Source organism: Peromyscus maniculatus, chromosome 3, assembly GCF_049852395.1.
Source record: "Peromyscus maniculatus bairdii isolate BWxNUB_F1_BW_parent chromosome 3, HU_Pman_BW_mat_3.1, whole genome shotgun sequence".
Lineage (NCBI taxonomy): Eukaryota > Metazoa > Chordata > Mammalia > Rodentia > Cricetidae > Peromyscus > Peromyscus maniculatus.
The window spans coordinates 114,195,870-114,216,557 of record NC_134854.1 but is presented as its reverse complement, the minus strand read 5'-3'; the positions used below and the strand labels follow the sequence as shown (position 1 = coordinate 114,216,557).

Genomic DNA, 20,688 nt, shown 5'->3' with positions numbered 1-20,688 from the left:
TTGTCCTGACAACAGCCAGCAGTGTTACTCCGGCAGCCTTGGGCTGGCCACTGGGCTCAGAGCAGCAAGGCTGGCTCCTTGGGCTCGGGAACAATGCCTCCATAATTCATTGAGCACTCCCCTTGGATGACTTTTTCCTGTTGCTGATTGTCTGCGAGTTCCAGGCCTGCACAAACTGCTTTTTCCTGCAGCTAAATTTAAAAGGGCCAGACCCTGGAAACAGTGTACCAGACTGGCCTCATTGCGAGGGCAAAGGTGGTGTGATGGCTATTCTTGGTTGTCAACTTGACTACATCTGGAATTAACTAACATCCAAGTGGCTGGGTACACCTGTGAGGGAATTTTCTTGATTGAATCTTTTGAGGTAGAAGACCCATCTTAAATCTGGGCCACAGCTCTGGTGGCAGCCTATATAAAGGACGGGGAAGAAGGAAGCACTTGCTCTTTGCCTGCTTGCCCTCGCTCTCACTGGCAAGCTCATTCCTTCACTGGTGTTAGAGCCTGCCTTTTTGAGATTACAGCATATACTGAAGACTAGTCTCTCATAGACATGCTCAGTAGTTTGTTTCCATGATAATTTGAAATCCCATCAAGCTGACGATCAAGAGTAATCACCATATATCTTATTCCTGTTTTCTCTCTCCTCTTTCCTCATTTGCTGTTTTAATCTAGGTCCCAAACGCAAGCTTTGTAGTCAAAAGACTGAATTGCAATGCTTTCTCAAGTGGCTGCATCAGCTTGCATTCTCGCCAGCTGTGAGAAAGGCTGCGACCATGTGGCTTTGGGCAAATGACCTAACATCTTGGTACCTTAATTTCCACTTCTGAAAAATGACAGAACAACAAAGCTTGGAGACACCCCCCGACTTCAAGACATACTTACTGTATCACAGCTAACATCAAGTCTCTGTGGCCATGGTGAAGGACAAGCAAAGAGATCAATGAAACACAACAGAGAACCCATAGCTAAACCCACAAAATGAGGTCAACCATCCATTCACGGAGGATCAAAGGCGCCATGATGGAGAAAGTGTGAAAGTAGTATTGGGCAGGCAAGTACCAAACAGTGAATCTGCATAGGACTGAAGCTTCTCACAAAGACTAATTCGGGATGGAGCTGAGGCTGCAGCATCAAAAGCAAAGCTACAAAACTCGAGAAAATCCAAATAGCATTGATCACAACAATGATGGTTTAGCTACAACAGCAAAGTGTGGCCCATGAAAGAAAGAGTTGCCAAGCTGGACTTAACTAAAGTTTTTCTGCTGTGCAACACACAATGCCAAGACAATGAAGAGACAAGCCACAGATTGTAAGGAAATATTTGCCGAAGCCATGTCCAATCAAGGACTGTTGTCTAAGGGCTGAACCTGAAGCTCAGAGGTAGAGCACTTCCTAGCACGCCCAAGGCCCAGCCATGGGGGAGTTTATACATAAACACGAATAATATAAATATAGATAGTATGAATATAAATATAAATACTGCTGAAGAAAAAACACTCTCATTAACAAAACTGACCAACCACCCAAACAAACACTCCACTTAAGAAGAGATATGGAGCCAGGTGGTGGTAGCTCACACCTTTAATCCCAGCACTAGGGAGGCCAAGGCAGGTGGATCTCTGTGAGCTATAGGATAGCCAGAGGTACACAGAGGAAATCTGTCTTGAGAAAACAGGAAGAGATACAGGTGGCAAATGACTTGTAGAAAGATACTCGTTAGGGAGACACAATTTAAAAGACAATGGGGTACCACTACATGCCCGTTAGAATGACCAAATCTGGACTGAGGAGATGGCTCACCAGCTGTGCAGGCAGGCACGAGGACCCGAGTTCAAAGCTCTTAGGACAATGGCCACCAGCCTAGCTCTGGGTCAGTGAGAGACTCCTGTCTTCAAGGGAATAAGGTGAAGCATGATAGAGTAGCACACCCCATGTCTTCCTCTGGCCTCTCTGCAATCACAGCTGTGTACACTCACTCACGTGTGCACATAACACCACACAAACTCTTAGTTTGCTTTCTATGTCTGTGATAAAGACCATGACCAGAGGTAACCCGGGGAAGAAAAGGATGATTTGGCTTACACTTCCACTGTCTGTCATCAAGGGGAGTCAGGGCAGGAACTCAAGGCAGACACCTGGAGGCAGGAACTGAGGCAGAGGCTATGGAGGAATACTTACTGGCTTGTTCCTCATGGCTTGCCCAGCCTGCTTTTCTATATGACCCAGAACCACCTTCCCAGGGATGGTACCACCCACAATAAACTAGGCCCTCCAACATTAATCAGTTTAAATAAAGTACCCGAGGTCACAGGCACAGATGGCTGGGGTGAGCGGGTGGTGTGAGCTTCACAGCCTGTGTCTCAGATATTACACTCAGGGCAGCTGAAATCAAGCCTGCCACCTTTCTACATGCACTGTGTCATTCCCTTTAGTCCGGTTTTCTTCTTCAGAATGTGGATCACATCCTCCAAATGGATTTTTCAACTCATTAGTAGGCCATATAATCTGCAGTGGGAAGCCCCCTGCCCAGATCCACAGGATGAGCTAAGACCCAGGGCACCTGGCCTGTGGATTCCTCAGCACCTGTTCTCCACCCAGGACCACTCTCAGCCCCCCCCCCCTTTCTATTTTCTTCCCTCCAAATGGACCAGCAGTGGGTACAACCCAATCTTTCTCCCACATGTGAGCTGACAGCTTCAGGGCAGGCAGCTCAGGGCTTCCTTTGAGCTGGGGAGCTGGAGGAGCTGAGAGGGGGTTACCCACTCTCCCTGGCGGAGATCATTAGGATGCAGCAGGCAGAGGAGCCTCAGCTAGGCTGAGCTTTCATTTCCAAAGGCTGGGCTGGGGGCCGGGAGATTGCACAGATAGAGAAATGTTATGTCGCTCAAGGCCAACACTATTTCTGCTTGGCTAGTAGCCAAGCTCCTTAACCCTTGCTGATGCTGGTGCCTGGGAGACAATCTACACATAGGTAGGTCCTGCTGATGTGGAAAGTGGCAATGGGGGTGTGTGCTTAATAATTTAAATAATTTGTTCTCATATACATTTTCTAAGCCCAAGCTAAAGGCTTTCTCTGCATTGTATCCGGTCCAGCCCAGATCCTTGGAAGGTTACTATGCCAGAACACCACATTTTATGGATGAAGACATGGAGACCCAGAGCCAAAAGTGGCTTGCCCAGTCTCAGCATAGCTGGGAGGGAGAGTGTAGGGAGTGGCTTTTCTTTATGAGATTCTCAAGGGTCCTAGGTGAGAGGCATCGGGACCTCTGTATCCAGGAACATTGGATTCATGATGTGTCTTGTGGCCTTGGGTAGGCATGCTGGGCTTCTCCTCTCAGCTTCAGTTCACTCTGGGATCAAAGCATTGATGGATGCCATTCTGCTTAGGACCCCACATCATTGCTTCTGCATTTTGGTACTAGACCTTTGGTGGTAAGAAAGTGGCTTCATACTTTTACCTAGTTATCAAATGGCTCTGATGTTTAAGCATTGATTCTGTTGGCTTTCTAGGCAGATAAGGGTATCACCCGCAACAGCTCAGTTTGATCCTTTCCTCTCAGGTCCCAGCCCCGGGCTTTCTTTGTGTTTTGTCATGGTGGTGCTGGTGGTAGGCTTGTCTTCTATCTAACCTCACTGGCAAAGCATCTGAAGAGTCACTATGAAGGAAGTGTTTGCTGGGGTTTTTTCTTATCAACCTTTTGAGGTTAAGATGTTGATCATCTATTTTTGGTTTGCTCTATTTCTTCACCAGTGCAGTTAGTTCGAATTTGGTTTCTCTTCTTTAGTCTATTATATGGGGAGTGATGCTGACTAGTGTTTGATATTGGACCAACTTTGTATCCCTAGGACAAACCTTACTTGGACATAATGGATTATTTTAAAATTTCCTGGCCATTTCTAAAATGGCTCTAAATGTATTTCTGCCACTTTATGCTTAAAGTAGCTGATGATTATAAAATCAGAATAACTATCAACTCTGCAAAGTGTCGTGATGTTCTAACTTTTATTGCATTGAATATTCAGGCAAGATTTAATTCCTTATATAAAATACATAAGCAATTCATCGCATAGGAATGCAAATTTGCTTTTATTTTTAATAAATGAAAAATCATATATGTCAAAGAATTGTTTTAAAATACATTTCTTTATTACTTATTATCAGTAAATATTTGATTTGCATACCTGTTTTACATACATGTAAAAATTTCTTACTCCTAAGTAGCTAAAGTTTAAGAAGCCTTGTGCTAATCAAGAAAGAGCTCAGACACCTAGCTTCCTGCCTAGTGAGAGCCATCGTGGAGGAAAGCCCACCTCTCTCTCCTGGCATTTCCATGGAGAGGGACTTTCCTCTCCTCCTCCTCCAGGAGCAATCTGACAGTGCTGCCCTGGACATTCACTGCCTGCTCTGCCAGTGGGAGGTGTTCCTGTTCACAGGCAGCCCTCCAGGGTGATGAGCAGCACCCTGCAGGGAGCCAGGACCTGGCCTGCCTCTGCTCCTGGTGCACACAGAACTGACTGCTTAGCATATTTGCTTGATTGAGCATAGCTGAGCACATGGCCTGAAGGTCAGAGAGGTGCAGGTCAGAGGCTTCATTTCAGACTCTAGCCTGAGCAGAGGCCTTGGTTCCAACCTTCACCGGGTATTGGGGTGCCTATCTGTGAGGACAGAACAGAACTTTGGCCCCTTGCCTTCTTGCTTCTGTCTTTGTGCTTAGAGGGGAAGGGTGGGGGATGCTTAGAGCTCTAAGCCCCCTAACAAACATCAAGGCCTGAAAATACCAACATATGCAGCCTAAGAACAGGGCAGACCACTTCAAATACACTTCTAGGGGAAGAAACATATAACTCAAAAAATCTTTCAAGCTACAAAACAAAATGAAAAAAAAAATGAACAAAGAACAAAACTAATCCTTAAAAAAAATTAAGATAGAAAAAGCATGTGTTACTGAAGAAGCACAAATGGTTATCTGTGAAATACATCACCAAATGCTACCTGGAGTTTGGGGCCTGAACTCTATTCTAGGCGCAAAGACCAAGGCAGACCCTCCACAATCTTTGCTCTGGGGACACAACTCTTATCAACCACACAGTGGTAGGAGATCCAGCTCTCTCAGAGGTAAGGGACAGGGCAGCACTCCAGAAGACTGTTGCCTGGGGCCTCTGGATGTTGATAAGGATACTCCAGGCCTACTCCAGAAAAAGGAGAATCCAGTCCAGCCCTATGTTCCATTGCTGAGCTAAATGGTGATGGAAGCCTGCAAGGTGTCTGCTGGACTCTGGCCTTCAGCCGACTTCTGTCTTTATCTCTCACTTCCTTAGTCATCCCTTTCTGCCCCTCCATCCTCATTCCTGCTTGCTCTCTCATCTCTTTCCACCACTCTGTCTCTTCTCCCTTTCTGTGTCTCCCTTCTCATCTTCTTTCTATCAGAAGTCTTAGAAGTCTTTCCCACTTGACAGAGGATGAGAACCACAGTCTAGCCCCTTCCGAGGCTCCCTAGGGTTGCTGAATGGTTGAGCAGGCAGGACCTTGGCCATGAGACATGTGTTCACCAGAATGATCGATTCAGGCTTACTCCTGGCCACAGAGGAAGCTCTGAGTTGGGGGTAGCAAGTTTCCAAGAACCTAGCCTGAAACTAGCTGTGGGGGTCCTCTGGCCTTCTTGGAGTCAAAGCTGGGCCTGTCCCACCCACCACCTCCTCACCCAGACACTGGAGGCATGTACATTTATTGAAGGGTGGTGGGAGACCAGGAGGTAGGGCTGGGTGTGGGGAGGGCATCACTGGCTCTTCCAGCATCACTTCTTAGAACCTGACTTCTTCCAGTTACTGCCCTTCTTACTGCTCCTCCTGGTCTTCAAGTAAGGCTGCAGTTCCACCTCAGGCTGTTTCGACCTAAATATGCAACAGGAAGAAGCAGGTGCTGGGCATCAAGTGAGCAGGCTGGGAGCCTGGCCCAGCTGATGAGGGCATGGCCCTAGAGGGGAAGTGCCAGGGGACAGCTCCAACTTGGGGGCCCAGTGGCATCCATAGCTTGATCTTAGCACTTTTCCATCTTTCTGGAAAGAGTAACACTACAGAATTTTGATTTGGTTCCCTGTCACCATCACTAAGAAACTTGCTGGAGTTGGGGGTGGCCTCCATCCTTCTGACAGGTGGGTCTGGACTAGGGAGCCTTGCCGCAAAGTGTATCTCCTAGTGCACAACCCTGACACCCAATGAGACAATGCAAAACAGGCTGGAAATCAGGGGCTGACCTATACTTGGAGGGACACAGATTTCCAAGGCATAAGCCATGCTATGGTAGCTGTAGTGGCCTGTGATTAAGCTAGGGACCCTATAATGAGCCATTCCTAATCTGTCAACTAGAGATATAGGGAAAACATACTTTTCAGGGGGGGTAGAAGGTGTTTTATCCATTTTGTCCCCAAGCGCCAATGAAGAGGCACTTCCTTCGAAATCTTCAGATGCCACTCTTTTAGCCGACTCAGAATCATCCAGGTTTGTGATATAGGTTGACATGCTGCAGGGACGGGTGGTAGGAAAGCATAAGATGGGGGTCAGAGGTGAGAGCCCAGGGTTCACTTGGTGCTATCCCACCCTGTTTCGGACCCTAGACAGACTAGCAAAACACTTTACCTCCCAGTTGTGCCAAGGGAGGAACTGCCTGCTCTGAGACCCTGGAAACCACTGGAGGTCAGTTTCTTGGCTTCTGTGAAAGGCTGCATAGCCTTCATTCCCATGCTACCAGCTACCTGGTCCATGCTACACCGAGCATAAGAATGCCCAGAGGATACAGAGGGCTTTGCAAAGCAGCAGTGGAGGCCAAGGAAGTGATGGCATCATACAGTGCTGTGGACTGAATGCACCCCCCAATCCTATGTGACTAGTACCACATCAGAGTAATGCTGTCACCGAAGCTAAAGAGAGGCTAGAATACAACTTGAGAGGAACTATGGCCCTCTGATACCTGGATCCAAATTCCTGCCCCCAGAACTGGGATGATGAGCAGATGCTGCTTAAGCCATTCAGTCTGGCTATCCTGGCTGCTCCAAAAGTGCTAAGCCTACACAGCAAACATGACTGCCACAAAGGGCACTCACTCCTCAAAACTGCCAGTCCATCACCAAGGTGCCAGGAGAGTCAGTGCCTGGTAACACTTACAGATGATATCCTCATGGATGGCAGCCTCTCACTGTGCTCACATAGCAGAAGGGGTACGCTAGCTTCTAGCTATGAACTCTACTCATGAAGTCTCTGTACTTGTGACCTCATCACTTCCCAGTGCCCACATTCCTACCACCATCGCCATGGAGCAAAGGATTTAAGCACACAAATCTGTGGGACATGGCACCTGGCTGCAGCCAATTCTCACTAGTCCCTGGCCTCCTCCTGCTGTGACTCAGCTGGTTCTGCCCCTTCTAAGGTGGGTGGGCAGAAGACAGGGGGCAGTACAGTGGCCCAGGGGTGAAGAACTCTCTCACAACTGGCAGCACTCACAGCACACCAAGCCGTCGCTTGCCGTTTATAAAGATCACGACTATTCACAAACCCTGAGATTCTCACGCCAGCATTTGCATACCGTATTATCTTCACAAGGTGTCCCTCCAGTCTGCACGCCACAGGGTACCTGACAGGTTAGAAGATGCTTTGTCCTCCGTGGACTGCCATGTAGTTTACCAGGTGCTGTGCAGGAGAGGGCACTGCATGGATGACTGGGGACTCTGCAGAGCATGTGACAGCTGCAAAGCTGCTTAGGAGGCCGCGGCGGTCTGAGGGGGAGGCCCACCAGTTTCTGAAACTCTTCCTGGTTCACAGGGCATTCAGCAGCTCCCCCTGCCCATTGTGACTTATCAGGGATGTGGCAATTTACAAAGAACTTTGTCTCTCACAGAGGTCGTGGCAAGGTCCTCTGTGGTCCACTGAGCCCATCACAGTTTACACAGCACTCAGTTCATGGGGCCAAGACTGTTCGAGGCACTTTCGTCACTGCAGAGTGTGGCCATTTCTGACAGATTTTTATTGTCTCCTGTAAGAACAGCCCTGAAAAGGTCATGTCCCATTCCTTCAGGACATGGCTGAAGACAAAGGTCAGGGTTGTGGTGTAGCCTGGACTTATTTCCTATTCAAAGCACATTCTTTTCCTTTCTGGCCCTCAGGGTCCTGGGTTGCTTTTCTAAACACAGCCACCCATCCAGACTCTAGCAATATAAAGCAGAGAGCTTGGAGCCACAGTTCCATACTCCTCTCTCTGATGGCCATGTCATGTCCTGTAGGCAACACTGGGCCACAGGATGTCACAAGCACACTTGCAAGTGTTACACAATTGTACATTTTGCTGCCACAAAAGAAAAAAAAAGCCTGACCAAAATCTCCCCACTGAGCTCCTGTAGCCACCAGGGACAGACAAAAACTGGTTCAGATGTCCCTGCTTCTGTAGACGGTCTTCTCAACCTGATTGTGAACTTTTAGCAACTTTTTGGTGGGACTAAGAGTCTTCTTCCTCCCCAAGCAGGTTTAACAACTCTTCTCTGATTGGTCCTCTTTTTCACTTTATTTGCATACCCACATCCAGCCAATCAGGGTCTAGTGGGTACCCAGTACATACAATTGGATGTTCTGTGGGTTGCAGAGACAGAACTGCTGCAGGAACCAAGAGAGGAAGAAAGAAAGGAAGACTTCAGGTTGGGCTCCAGCCAGTTGCTCATCTTCACTGAAGGAAGGCTGCCTTTAAGACAGGCAGGGGATAGAATTGTTCCTATGCAGGAAATTCATTTGAGCCAGCCTCCAGGACTTGACCAGTAGCCACAGGCAGTATTCATTCCAGTCTCAGCCTCCAAGACTCTGTACTTCTGCTGCAGATGACAATTCATTCCTGAGCTGCTTCCAATTTGCATGACCTGCTGCTCCTTGTGTTCCTGGTGTTTGACCAGCAGCCTTGTTCTGCAAGGGGCTGCTCTAGATTGGCGTCCCGAAGCCCTCCAAGAACTTTTAAGCTGTAACACTTTTCAGAACTGAAAGAGCACTAAGAGGCTATCATCCTTCTGCTACCAAGAGTTCAAATCTGATCCATTTAAATTGTCAAAACCTGTGTGCCAACCTGTTTAAAGTTGTTTTGAATCCCATTTTAAGCTGTTAATCCCAGATTGGCAATAAAGCAACCAACCAACCTCCTGTTGGTTGTCTTCCTTGGCTGCCCACTCCATTTTTGGAGGAAGGTAGGGTAAGAACCCAGGTGGAAGGAGACGAGATGTGTCCACTAGCCATTTCACTGCTACCTGGGGTGGGGGACATATACACACCTACCTTCTGGGGCTGCTGCAGGCTAAGCCCCTTTGTGTTTCCAGGGGACAAACTATTTTCTCTGTCTGCTCTCCCATCCCTTAGCCTCCCTGGATATCTCACACCGCCCTATCCTGGTCCCTTTTGTACCTAATCCTCACTGGAGCGTGAGCATGGCAGGGTAACACATCTCTGCTCACAGACATAGGTAGTGGGGCCTGCAAACCACACATGACTTCCCTTAGCTGTCCCCAACCCTAGTGAGGGAGGCAGGGGTTAAGTGTGAATATTGTGCGCAGGTGGACACAGTTTCACTCAGGGCTGCTCATGTCAGGACCACATTCTGCATGTGTTTCCCACTGAGACTGTCTAGCTACAGGCCTGCTGTGCCCTCCCACCTAGGACCCAAAGGCTTGGGTTAGGGGGCTGAACTCTGGGCTCACAGGCAAATTTTCATATATCATATCCTTTGTCTCATAGCTTTCCATAAACTATAAGGTGGCCACAAGCACGGTAGGGGATATAATTAGACATCTCTTTATTTGTTCAAACTGTAAATAAATCCATCTTCCTTTCCAGTTTCCTAGTATCTTTTAAATATTGGGAATCCAAGGTGCTGAGTTTATAAACATAAATGCCCAGTAAGACCCAATGTATGTCTGGCACATTTTTTGTTTGTTTGTTTTTTTTTTTTTGTTTTTCGAGACAGGGTTTCTCTGTGTAGCTTTACGCCTTTCCTGGAACTCTGCTTTGGAGACCAGGCTGGCCTCGAACTCACAGAGATCCGCCTGCCTCTGCCTCCTGAGTGCTGGGATTAAAGGTGTGCGCCACCACCACCTGGCTATCTGGCACATTCTTTTTCAACTGTGAACAGCTCCTGAAACTCAGCTTTGTGACTCCCCGGACCTGCCAATGTCCGGTTTCCACCCCCTTCTCTTGGTGTTCTGAGTGATGGGGACTCAGAACACTCGGAATTTTCTGTCTGCCCTGTCTTATCCCTGTAGGCTCCTTGTCTTCCAGCCTTATACACTGAGTACTCCAAAATATTGGGGTCACTTAGTGTGACCTCCATGGATTTTCCATGAATGTATCCCCAATCTCAGGGTGAAGCAGACTGACAAAAACTCAACCCAGTTCCCTGGGGTGAGCTGGCATCAAGACAGAAAGCTGCAGCCAGGCATGATGGCATACACCTTTAATCTCAGCACTTGGGGTCTCTGAGTTTGAGGCTAGACTGGTCTACAGAACAAGTTCCAGGACAGCCAGGGATACTCAGAGAAACCCCGTCTTGAAAAACCAACCAACCAACCAACCAACCAGACAAACAAAAAGATAGAAAACTGCAGGTCTGTGTGGGAATGGGGGATTTAACTTGGTGCTGTAGGAGTGTGCCACAGATAGCTCAGGTCTGCAGACAGATATTACACATGACAGATATTACAGATATTATCCTGGGTTTCATCATTGTTTACCTCTAATAGAGCTTGTTAATAACAAATACTCTTTTGTGAAATCTTTACAGTCTTGCAAGACTGATTATTATCTTCATTTTAAAGGCAAAGAGCTAAAGATTTGGGAGCCCACCTGATCAGTCCACCTGACAGTCACCCAGATAATGCCAGAAAAAGCCAGGGCTCCAATCCTGTCTTAGGACCCCCCAAGCTAGCAGGTTTTCCGGGAACCTGCACTGCAGAGTGTCCTGAGCTCAGACTGCCTTCTACCACTCACCAGAGCCAGCCTGGAGATGCTTAGTAGGTGGCAGCACCTTAGTTGGATGCTTACACCCAAGCCTACTCCTACACCAAGCACTGTGTCTGTGGGACCCACCTGGCAACCCAAGAGAAGCCAAGCTGAATGTGCACACAGGTTGGAACTGACGGGTGTGACTGGGCCTCCTGCCCCTGAGACATCTTTCCACTATTTCCAGCTGAACAGAGCACTGAGCAAACGAGCAGTAACTTCTTTTCCCCACATAGCCCTTTATCCAAACTTTCAGCTCAAAGAGAAAAACGGCATGAACTTGCTCACCTCTTCCTGCCTGCTCTCCCTCTTCGCCTCCCCCCTGCAAAACCCTCCTGCTGTAGCTTTTGCTCAGGGGACTGCAGGAAGAGGCTGCTCCCTACTTCCCTGTCGCTGGCTCTTCCCACCACCTGCTCTCCCACCCAGGGCCTTCCCACAGCCCAGGTCCCCCGCCCCATTATCCCTCCCTGTGGGATGCCTTGTCGAGTTTTACTTGAATTTGTAGTTGTCTGGCAGGAAGTAGCCCAACTTGCAATCCTGACGAGCCCGGAAGATCTGTTTCAGCAGATTCTGCTTGCTGAAGCCATAGCCATTTAGGACACAGCCCCCAAAAAGGAGCTTCCCCCCAGCAAACATCTGTTGGAAGACAGGAAAGAAATGAAATAAGAAACACGTCAGTATACTGACATAGTGGCATGACTGATAATGACAGCCAAGTTCCAAGTCTTAGTAGGACTGGCCACAGGCTCCTCAGAGCTAGGTTAGGCCCTTGATAGCATGGGAAAGTGTGCTACCCTCCTCAGCAACCCACGGAGACATGATTGACCCTAGCCCCTGCACGGGCCCTCCTGAGTCAGAGGGCAGCCCAACCTGCCCAGCTTTTGGCCCTGTCAGATGTACACTTCATATTTCCCTTAGGGTGGAAGGAAGGTCACGTTCTACCCTGCACACAAGACTCCTACACACCTACCTACATCTGTCTGGCCCCCTCTGCTTCAAACCCATATATCGGGATGTACCCATCAGCTCACCCTATGGAATGGGGGTCTCATACCCTCTACTCTCTGTGTCTACCATTCTCCACCATGGACAGCTGTCTACAGATGCTAGGCAAGGGTATCACCATACCATTATTATAGGGAAAAAGAAAAATAGCAAGAAGGGAGAGAGGGAAAGAACCTAACTGTCCAAAAAAGCAGCATGGATAGTGATAACAAGACAGACTCACGTCCAGTGGTAAAAATTCTGGTGTTACCAACTGAAGATGTGGGACAGCACTTTATTGGAAAGACAGTGCCCTAAAGTATGTGTGTAGAAAAAGACAACAAAGGCCAGATACTACAATGTCAGGTGGATGTGGCCTAGCAGGGGCTCCAGAACTTAATTGCTGGATAGATGAGTAAGATCCTGGGTAGCAGGAGGGTGTCATTATTTTCTAGATTGTATACCTGATTTTTCAATGAACATACATGGTTTTATAATATTTTAGTATAATTTAATAACAATCAGATGAATAGAATTTGATTCTCTGTGTTAATGTCACCCAACCCTTCCATCTCCTGGGAAGGGGATGGGAGTCTTTTGGGTGACTCTCAATAAGTCCTGCTCTCTGAGCCTCAGCATGGGTGGGAGAAGATCTTCAGGTTTTGTTTTGTACCCTCCCCCCCAATCTGGCTGAGACAGTAGTGGCTGGTGATAGATGTCTAGCCCTTTGCAGGGCCCCTGCTCACCAAAACCATCCCATGTACCACAGCAAACTTCTTCACCATTAGGGGTGGATCCTTCTGCAGGGGGCTGTCCAGGTCATACCGCAGCAGGCGGTAAGGGTCATGCTGGCACTGCCAAACAGAGATGTGGGAACTGGTCACCCTGGTGCAAGAAGGTACGTGTTAACCTCCCCACAGCCATCCCTTTCCCCAGAGCAGGTCTTCAGATCTGCTCTCAGCCCTCTGTGGGAGAGCCATGACCAGAGGGACTCCTCTTCATGTGACAGCACTCATTTGCCCTGGGGTCTATGGACTATGATGTCCCTCACTCTGGAAGGTCTCAAGATAGGAGTCCTGCTCCACATGGACCAGACTCAGGAAGCTATGTTGCATGGCCCAGAGGGGCCTTTCACCCCACCTCTCACTTGGCTGCCCCTCTTGACCCCTTTGCAGTGTTTAGCCATCATGGGATGAGAGTATTAATGACCAGCTATTAGCCAGAGCAGAAGCCAAGTCTCTGGGAAGTTCACCACTACTCCCCAAGCCCATCTTCCAACTACTTCAGGTCAGATCTTGGCCCCATTCACACTGTGTGTGGTTGGAATAAGACATCTAAGCATTTTATTCCTTAGTGAACAATCAACAGCCCCCAGACAAACTACAGCCAACTGTACATTCCCATGAGGACAGGGATTGTGTCTGCCATGAACGAGGTGAGCCCAGAGCAGGTTCTCAGGGAACATTCTCTAAATTGAAGCAAGCTGGAAATGAGATGCCTGAAACAAGTGTGGCTCTGCTGCCTGGCTGGGTGAAAGGCTTGCGGCTGGCTGCTCGCTTGAAAGGAGCCAAGAGAAGGGCCCCAGTGGGGGAGGGGGCATCTGATTTGAGAAGGGCCCTTTGGCTGCAGCACTCTTAGAGAGAAAGTCTAGAAGGGGTGTTCAGGCAGAGCCCACAGATTTCTCACACAAATTCAGAACTCTGCAGCAGCTAGGAGGAATAGGGCAGGGATAACATAACAGGCTCAAGGGGAAGGACAGCTTGGAAGAAGTCACCTAGCCCTGAGACTAACTGGGGCCTCAAACTGTCCTCATCCCTGCACAAGCCACTGCCAGGGATACTCAGTTGCCTGCTAAAGCCCCGAGCATCCTAGGAGGCTCATCCTGACCCCAGGAGACAGAAGCCACGCATTCCAGATCTGTCCTGTCATGCTGCTGTGGCTACAGCCATACTGGGAATTCCTTCAGGGACTGGCTCATGCTGAACCAGCGGTAGGCTCTTGAACCACTGAAACAAGGCCGGCACACGGAGGGACCTGGGACAGTCCACAAACATATACTGAACTGTAAGAACATGGGTGATGGGCACTGTCTTTTCCTTGAACATGCACACCAGTTGTGGCCACAAACTGTGCCAAGTGCTCTGAATGAAAAGGACCTTGCCTTGACCTTGTCTCAAAGGTAAGAAGAAGCACCTGCCCTGATGTGGTGACATTCATCCTGGGAGAGGAGATGAGCAGAAGAGAGAAGATGGAACAGAAGGCTGCAGACAGAAAGGGGAGTGTTGGCCACGGGCCTGGAAAGACAGGGAGCTGTTAGACACCTAACCCATCCTCACACAGTGGGGGTTATAGTTGGTTCTGCTCCCTGGCCCTGGCCCAAGGGACCTCCTCACCGGGTTCTGGACCAACCTGGATGCACGGTGAGGAACGGCCCTGCTGCCGATGGCTATACAGTGTGTCCAGCAGCCACTGTAGCTGTGCGGTACAGTTGGGATTCTGGCTCGACATTATCCCGAATACCAGCACTTGGTTGGGGTCTCGGGGTGCAGACAGGAAGCGCTCTAGCTCCAAGTCGGACACCAGGGGTGCCTTCACAATACACTTGCAGCCGGCTCGGATGTCTTCCTTGTGAATGAGCCTCCGCAGCACCAGTGGGCAGTCATAGGGTGAGGCTGCCCACCTGGTGGGGCTGCGTACCTCTCTCGGCTTCCCTCTACAAAGAGGAACACAGTGGTAGGAGCCTGTGGGCAGCCTTCAACCTCTGCCCCTACAGCTCTTGTTTCTACACAGAAAGAGGCCCACTGCAGGGCTAGGGCTGTAGGCAGACCCTGGTCCAGTCCTTCAGTGGAGGGACCCCTCACCACTCCAGGCCCACATTTCCTCATGTGCAAAGGAGGCATAAGAAGTTATTCAGCTAACATTTCAGGGCCATCCATGACTCTCACTCCACACCCACCATTTCACCAATCCCACCCACAAGCCTCTTTCCCAGGTTGACAGATCCAGAATCTAGCTGCCCTCCACTACCAGCAACATAGTCCAGCCTCCGATCATTTCGGAAGTAGTTCCTAAGGGTTAACACTTCCCTCTCTCATCTCTCTTGGAGCCAGTGAGGGATTCTGTCAGAAACTGAATCAGCTCTCTAGCTTGATTTCAGTTAAGGCAGCAAAAAGCAGCAAGCTGTACCAGATCTAGCTCCTGCTTCTCACTCCCCTTAAGCCCAGTACTCTCCTCACCCTGCTCCCCAGTACTCTCCCCCTGCTCCCCAGCACTCTCCTCACCCTGCTCCCCAGTACTCTCCCCCTGCTCCCCAGTACTCTCCCCCTGCTCCCCAGCACTCTCCTCACCCTGCTCCCCAGTACTCTCCCCTTGCTCCCCAGTACTCTCCCCTTGCTCCCCAGTACTCTCCCCCTGCTCCCCAGTACTCTCCCCCTGCTCCCCAGTACTCTCCCCTGCTCCCCAGTACTCTCCCCCTGCTCCCCAGTACTCTCCCCCTGCTCCCCAGTACTCTCCCCCTGCTCCCCAGTACTCTCCTCACCCTGCTCCCCAGTACTCTCCTCACCCTGCTCCCCAGTACTCTCCCCTGCTCCCCAGTACTCTCCCCTGCTCCCCAGTACTCTCCCCCTGCTCCCCAGTACTCTCACATGGCTACACTGACTTCTGCTTATGCCACTGTTTGTTCCCCAGAGCCGCAAGCCTATTCTCTTACCACCTTTACATCTATTGGAATGTCACCTTCCTGGTGACTTTCTAAGCACCCCATTGAGTGCTTCCACCTCAACACTCTTTCTTGCCTATTTTATCTTTCTCTCAAGCATTGCTTCCTGTTTAACATATTCTATATTCCTCTTATTTTTATTAGTATACTTTTCTACCACTACAGGTCCTAAGAGATTAGCCACTTGCAGTGTTTCAACTGGTGGAATACAATAGGAACACTTGGCAAATCAAAGATGCAATAGAGAATTGGTCAACACTCCAGCATTTATCAGCCACCTGCTAAGTGCTGACACTATGCAGGGCCATGGTGCTTAGTCTAAAGCAGCACCATTGGGTGTAAAGTACTCCTTTCCCCCCACTCTTTTCATCATTGCTGTTTTACACATTTAATGTTTTACAGGATCTATGGCCCCTGAATAAGCATTTCCTTGGTTAATTTTGTAGAAACCCCATAGAATGGGCAGGACAGAAACTATTATTACCATTTACAGGTCAAAATACAGAAGCCTCTCTCCCTTGAGGATAATGGGTTGCCCAAGGTCAATGAAGCCTTTGAATTAGCAAGGCCTCAGGTTAGAACCAAGTCATCCTAACGTGAGAGCAATGCCCATGATTTATCACACATTGCTCAGTCAGTTCGTTTACATATATTCATTTTATTTTATGTGTGTACAGTACACAGAAGAGGCCATTGGATCACCTGGAACTGGAGTTGCAGGTGACGCAAACTACCCTGAGAGTGCTGAGAGTTGAGCCTGGTTCCTCTGTAGAGCAGCGAGTACTCTTAACTGATGAGCCATCTCTCCAGCCACTTCTTTGTTTGCTTTTCGAGACAGAGTGTCTCTGTGTAAGAGCCCAGGATATCCTGACTTTATTTTTCTGACAGGGTCTTGCCAGGTATCCCAGGTTGGCTTTGAACTCATGGTAATCCTCCTATCTCTGCCTCCTGTGTGCTGGGACTGTATCCATATACTACCATATCTAGCTTTACAATTCACAGTTCTTTAGAGGAAATTTAATGCTGGTAAATACTTGCTGAGCAAAGCTAGTAGGAGAATCTGGGGAAGAGGGGTGGAGCACAGTGATGGAGCACATATTCAGTGCATGTGAGGTCCTGGATTTGATTCACAACACCAAATAAATAATAAAAGTAGAGCATCTCTTGTTTATGAACTAAACATCCATGGGGAATGTTGAACCTATTTATCATGAATTATACCAGAGTATATTCAAAGTGATTAAGGCTTTTAATGTGGGAGAATCTGACTTTACAATTTCCCACAATTTGTAATAGTGGCAAATAGAACAAAATATTCTGTAATTTTGGAGCAAGGAAAGCTTTTGTGACTGATTCAAAAGCCCAGAACTCAAACTGGGTATGGTGACACAGACTTGTAATCCCAATTCTTGGGAGGGAGAGGCAGGAGGACTAGAAGTTCAAGATCATCCTAAACTACATAGGGAGTTCTAGACCAAGCTGGGCTAGAAACCCTGTTTCAAATGATCAAACAAAGCAAACAGAAAAGACTTCTAGAGTAAAAGTAGAAAATGCAAAGGAGAAACCAAGGCAGGAAAACTCCTAGCCCAGCTATAGTGAGCAGTAGGCTGCTATGTGAAGAGCCAGGAGTGGATTAGAAAAGTCAACGTTGGGGGCTGGACAGATGACTCAGTGAGTGAAGCAATTGATGCAAATAATATTTATAAGAAATCAGGAGAGTTATACTAATACCAGAAAACAAGTAAGTAAAAGATCATTATAGGCTGGGACTAGAGAAATCACTCAGTAGTTAAGAGTATGAACTGCTCTTGCTGAAGACCCAAGCTTGGTTCCCCGCAGCCATACTGGGTGGTTCCAGGGGATTCACATCTTTAAGAGGATTGCCCATCCAACCTGACACCCCTCTTCTTACCTGCACAAGCACCTGCACTCATGTGCACATACATGCACACATACACATACATATATAATAAACTAAAAATTGATAGTAAATAAAAAGGAAAATGATAATAGAGAGAAGATATTCCATCTAGAAACACAGTGATTATATCTGTATGCACTGAACAGTGAGTCCTAAATACATAAAACAAAAAATGGCAGAAGTGAGGAGATGCCACTAAAGATCCTACAGGCATTAAGAAGGTCATATAGGGCTCAGCCAGTAAAGGCACCTGCCAGAAGCTTGACATCCTGAGTTCAATCCCTTAGACCCACCCACCCACATGGAGGAAAGAGAGAGCCTGCCTCAGCAAGAACCTTCCTGTCCTCTGACTTCCCCTTGTATGCCAGGGTATAAGTGAGTATGCACAAACACCAAATAAACATAAAAGTGTTCAGAAGAAGGTCCCCAGGGAAAACTAGGAACAACTCCATGTCTATAAGTCCAGCAACTTGGATGACCAATCCTCTTAAAGATGTGAATTACTAAACATTCATTCAAGGAAAAAAAAAACAAGTGGCCTAACTAGCTCTATATTTATAAAAGCAATTTTGTTTTTAAAATCTTCTCTACAAAGGAGACTCTGAGTAAGATGGTTCCATGGTAAATCTTAACAGTTAAAGGAAAAGAGTTGGATTCAACACAAAAAGGAGATGTACTTCCCAATTCATTTTATTAAGCCAGTATTGCTCTGATAAGCCAGACAATAACATTACCAAAAGAGAAAAACTATTCATAAATAACCCTCATAAGTATATATGCAAAAGCTTCAACAAGATTTTAGCAAATAGTACCTAGAAATACAGGGGAAAGAGCTTTATAATTGAGTGAAGTTTATCCAGAAATGCAAGGCTGCTTCACTATTTGAAAGTCATAGGATCCTATTAACAAAACAGTACAGAAAGAGACCCACGAAACATGACCCATAGGTTTTCTTTAGAAGGGTGCAAGGACAAGTTAATGAAGAAAAGGATCTTTTTTTTTTATGCTTTGGAAACAAATATATGGCCATGTGTAAAACAAACAAATTTCAACTCATACACTGTACCTTATACAAAATTATCTCAAAATAAATGCTGTGTGAAACACTTGATACAAAATTATCTCAAAATAGATGCAGCATGAAACCTAATCTAGGGGCTGGGGAAATGGTTCAATAAGTAAGAGTGCTTGTTGCTCAGGCATGAAGACCTGAGTTAAAATCCCCAGCACCTAAATAAAAGTGAGGCATGGCCACAGGCTATGAGGGAATGGAGACAGGATTGCTGGGGTTTGCTGAATGCCAGATGAACTCTAGCTCAGTGAGAAACCCTGTTCCAAGGAAATAAGGCAGAGAATGATAGAGTATTCAATGACAGGACATTCAATGCCCCCCCCACAAGTATGCATATGCCACCACACACAGACACAGACAGACAGACAGACACACACACACACACACACACACACACACACACACACACACACACACACACACACACACCACTCTACTTTTTTTTTAAAGAGAAAGAAGAGCAACATCCACTGGTAAGAATGTGGAACAACTGGAGCCCTCATACACTGCGGCTGGGAGCTGCGTTTGCTAGAACCACTGGAGAAGACCAATCTGTACAGGAAGCTGAGCATATCTATACATACTCTGGTTCAGCAGTTTTACACCTTAGCATTTGCTGATCACATAAAAGACAAATGCCAACAGCAGCACAATTTTGCAGCACAAAAACCATGAACAGCCAAACACCTATATCATTAGAACACGTGGTTTGTGGCATGATCACAGAATAAATTGTTACATAGTGATGAGAAAGAACAAATGAGTGCTGTGCATAGGACACGGGTAAATCTCAAATCATAACACTGAATGAAAAAAGTCATACACCAAGAAAACAAACCACATACATCCCTTCAAATAAAGTTAGAACAAAAGCTAGTCTGTGGTGTTCACAGTGTTTGGCCTGGGGAGGAAGGAGCCAAAGACTGGGTTGGCATAGAAGGACTTTTAGGAAGCGGGTAAGGGTCTGTTCCTGAATTGGTGGCTACAGGTGTGCACTCGAGCCACGCGAGTAGAATTTTCTCATTCTTTTATGCAAGTTTCACATTTTAAATTCTACTTATCTATTTATTTTAAAATAAATGGCACACACACATGTGGAGGTCAGAGGGACTTGTGGGACTCAGTTCTATTCTTCTATCATCTAAGTTCCTAGGGATTAAACTCAGGTCATGAGATTTGATAACAAGGCCCACTACCCACCGAGGCATCTTGCCAGCCCCCAAATATGCCTATTTTAAGATTTTTAAAATAGTATAAATTGATGAGCTTCCACTTCCACATATGGGACGGCATCTCTAGCACAGCAAGGTAACTTGATCAACCTCCTGCTTGCTCCTGTGTTCTCGTCTAAGATCACAGCTTTATTCTTTAAAAAAAATTAAAAAGTTACATTGCCCGTGTGTGTGTGTGTGTGTGTGTGTGTGTGTGTGTGTGTGTGTGTGTGTGTGTGTGTGTGTGTGCTTCAGGGATCAAACTCATGATGTTGGGCTTGGAAACAAGTCACTCTACTTGTTGAGCCACCGTCCAGCCCCATGGCCTCCTTTGTGACACCCCTGCACACGGCTTTTACTAGCTCTCACACACGCCAAGCTTGCTCTTGTCCCCTGGGGCTCTGTGATGTTCCTTTCTCACATCTGTTTGGGCTGCTTGTTTCTCATCCTTCACTTCTCCATTTATGTATCACTTCAGAACAGCTTTCCTGGCCTTCTTATTGAAGGCAGCCTGTCAGTCAGTCAGTCTGCTCCACAGTCACTCTGTTTCAGGGATGGGCTAGTCTTTTCCACAGTGGGCTAGAAAGTAAGTATCCCATCTGTCCGTCAGAGGCCTGATGAGTTCTGTCATGAGGACTCAACATTTCCATGCTATGGGGAAGCTGCTATAGATGATGGGAAATGGTGGATGTGGTTGTGCTCCAATAGAATATCATCAATGAATACTGATGAGCTTCCTCTCACTTCATATGTCATAAAATAG

General features: G+C 47.5%; 1 protein-coding gene across 13 annotated transcripts in view; it reads right to left on the bottom strand.

Annotated features, from left to right (window-relative positions):
• Positions 1-5,710: 5,710 nt before the first annotated feature.
• C3H3orf20 (chromosome 3 C3orf20 homolog) overlaps positions 5,711-20,688 on the bottom strand; it is a 55,226-nt gene continuing 40,248 nt past the window's right edge. For 12 of the 13 annotated variants that reach the window (XM_076567371.1, XM_076567361.1, XM_076567363.1 and 9 more), the window contains 5 exons: positions 14,413-14,716; positions 12,750-12,857; positions 11,513-11,655; positions 6,386-6,520; positions 5,711-5,892 (listed from right to left, as the gene is read on the bottom strand). In XM_076567371.1, coding sequence (XP_076423486.1) covers positions 5,796-5,892; positions 6,386-6,520; positions 11,513-11,655; positions 12,750-12,857; positions 14,413-14,716 — 787 coding nt within the window. In that variant the 3' untranslated portion in view covers positions 5,711-5,795. The remainder of the gene's footprint in view (positions 5,893-6,385; positions 6,521-11,512; positions 11,656-12,749; positions 12,858-14,412; positions 14,717-20,688) is intronic. The other variant, XM_076567372.1, reaches the window with a different exon arrangement.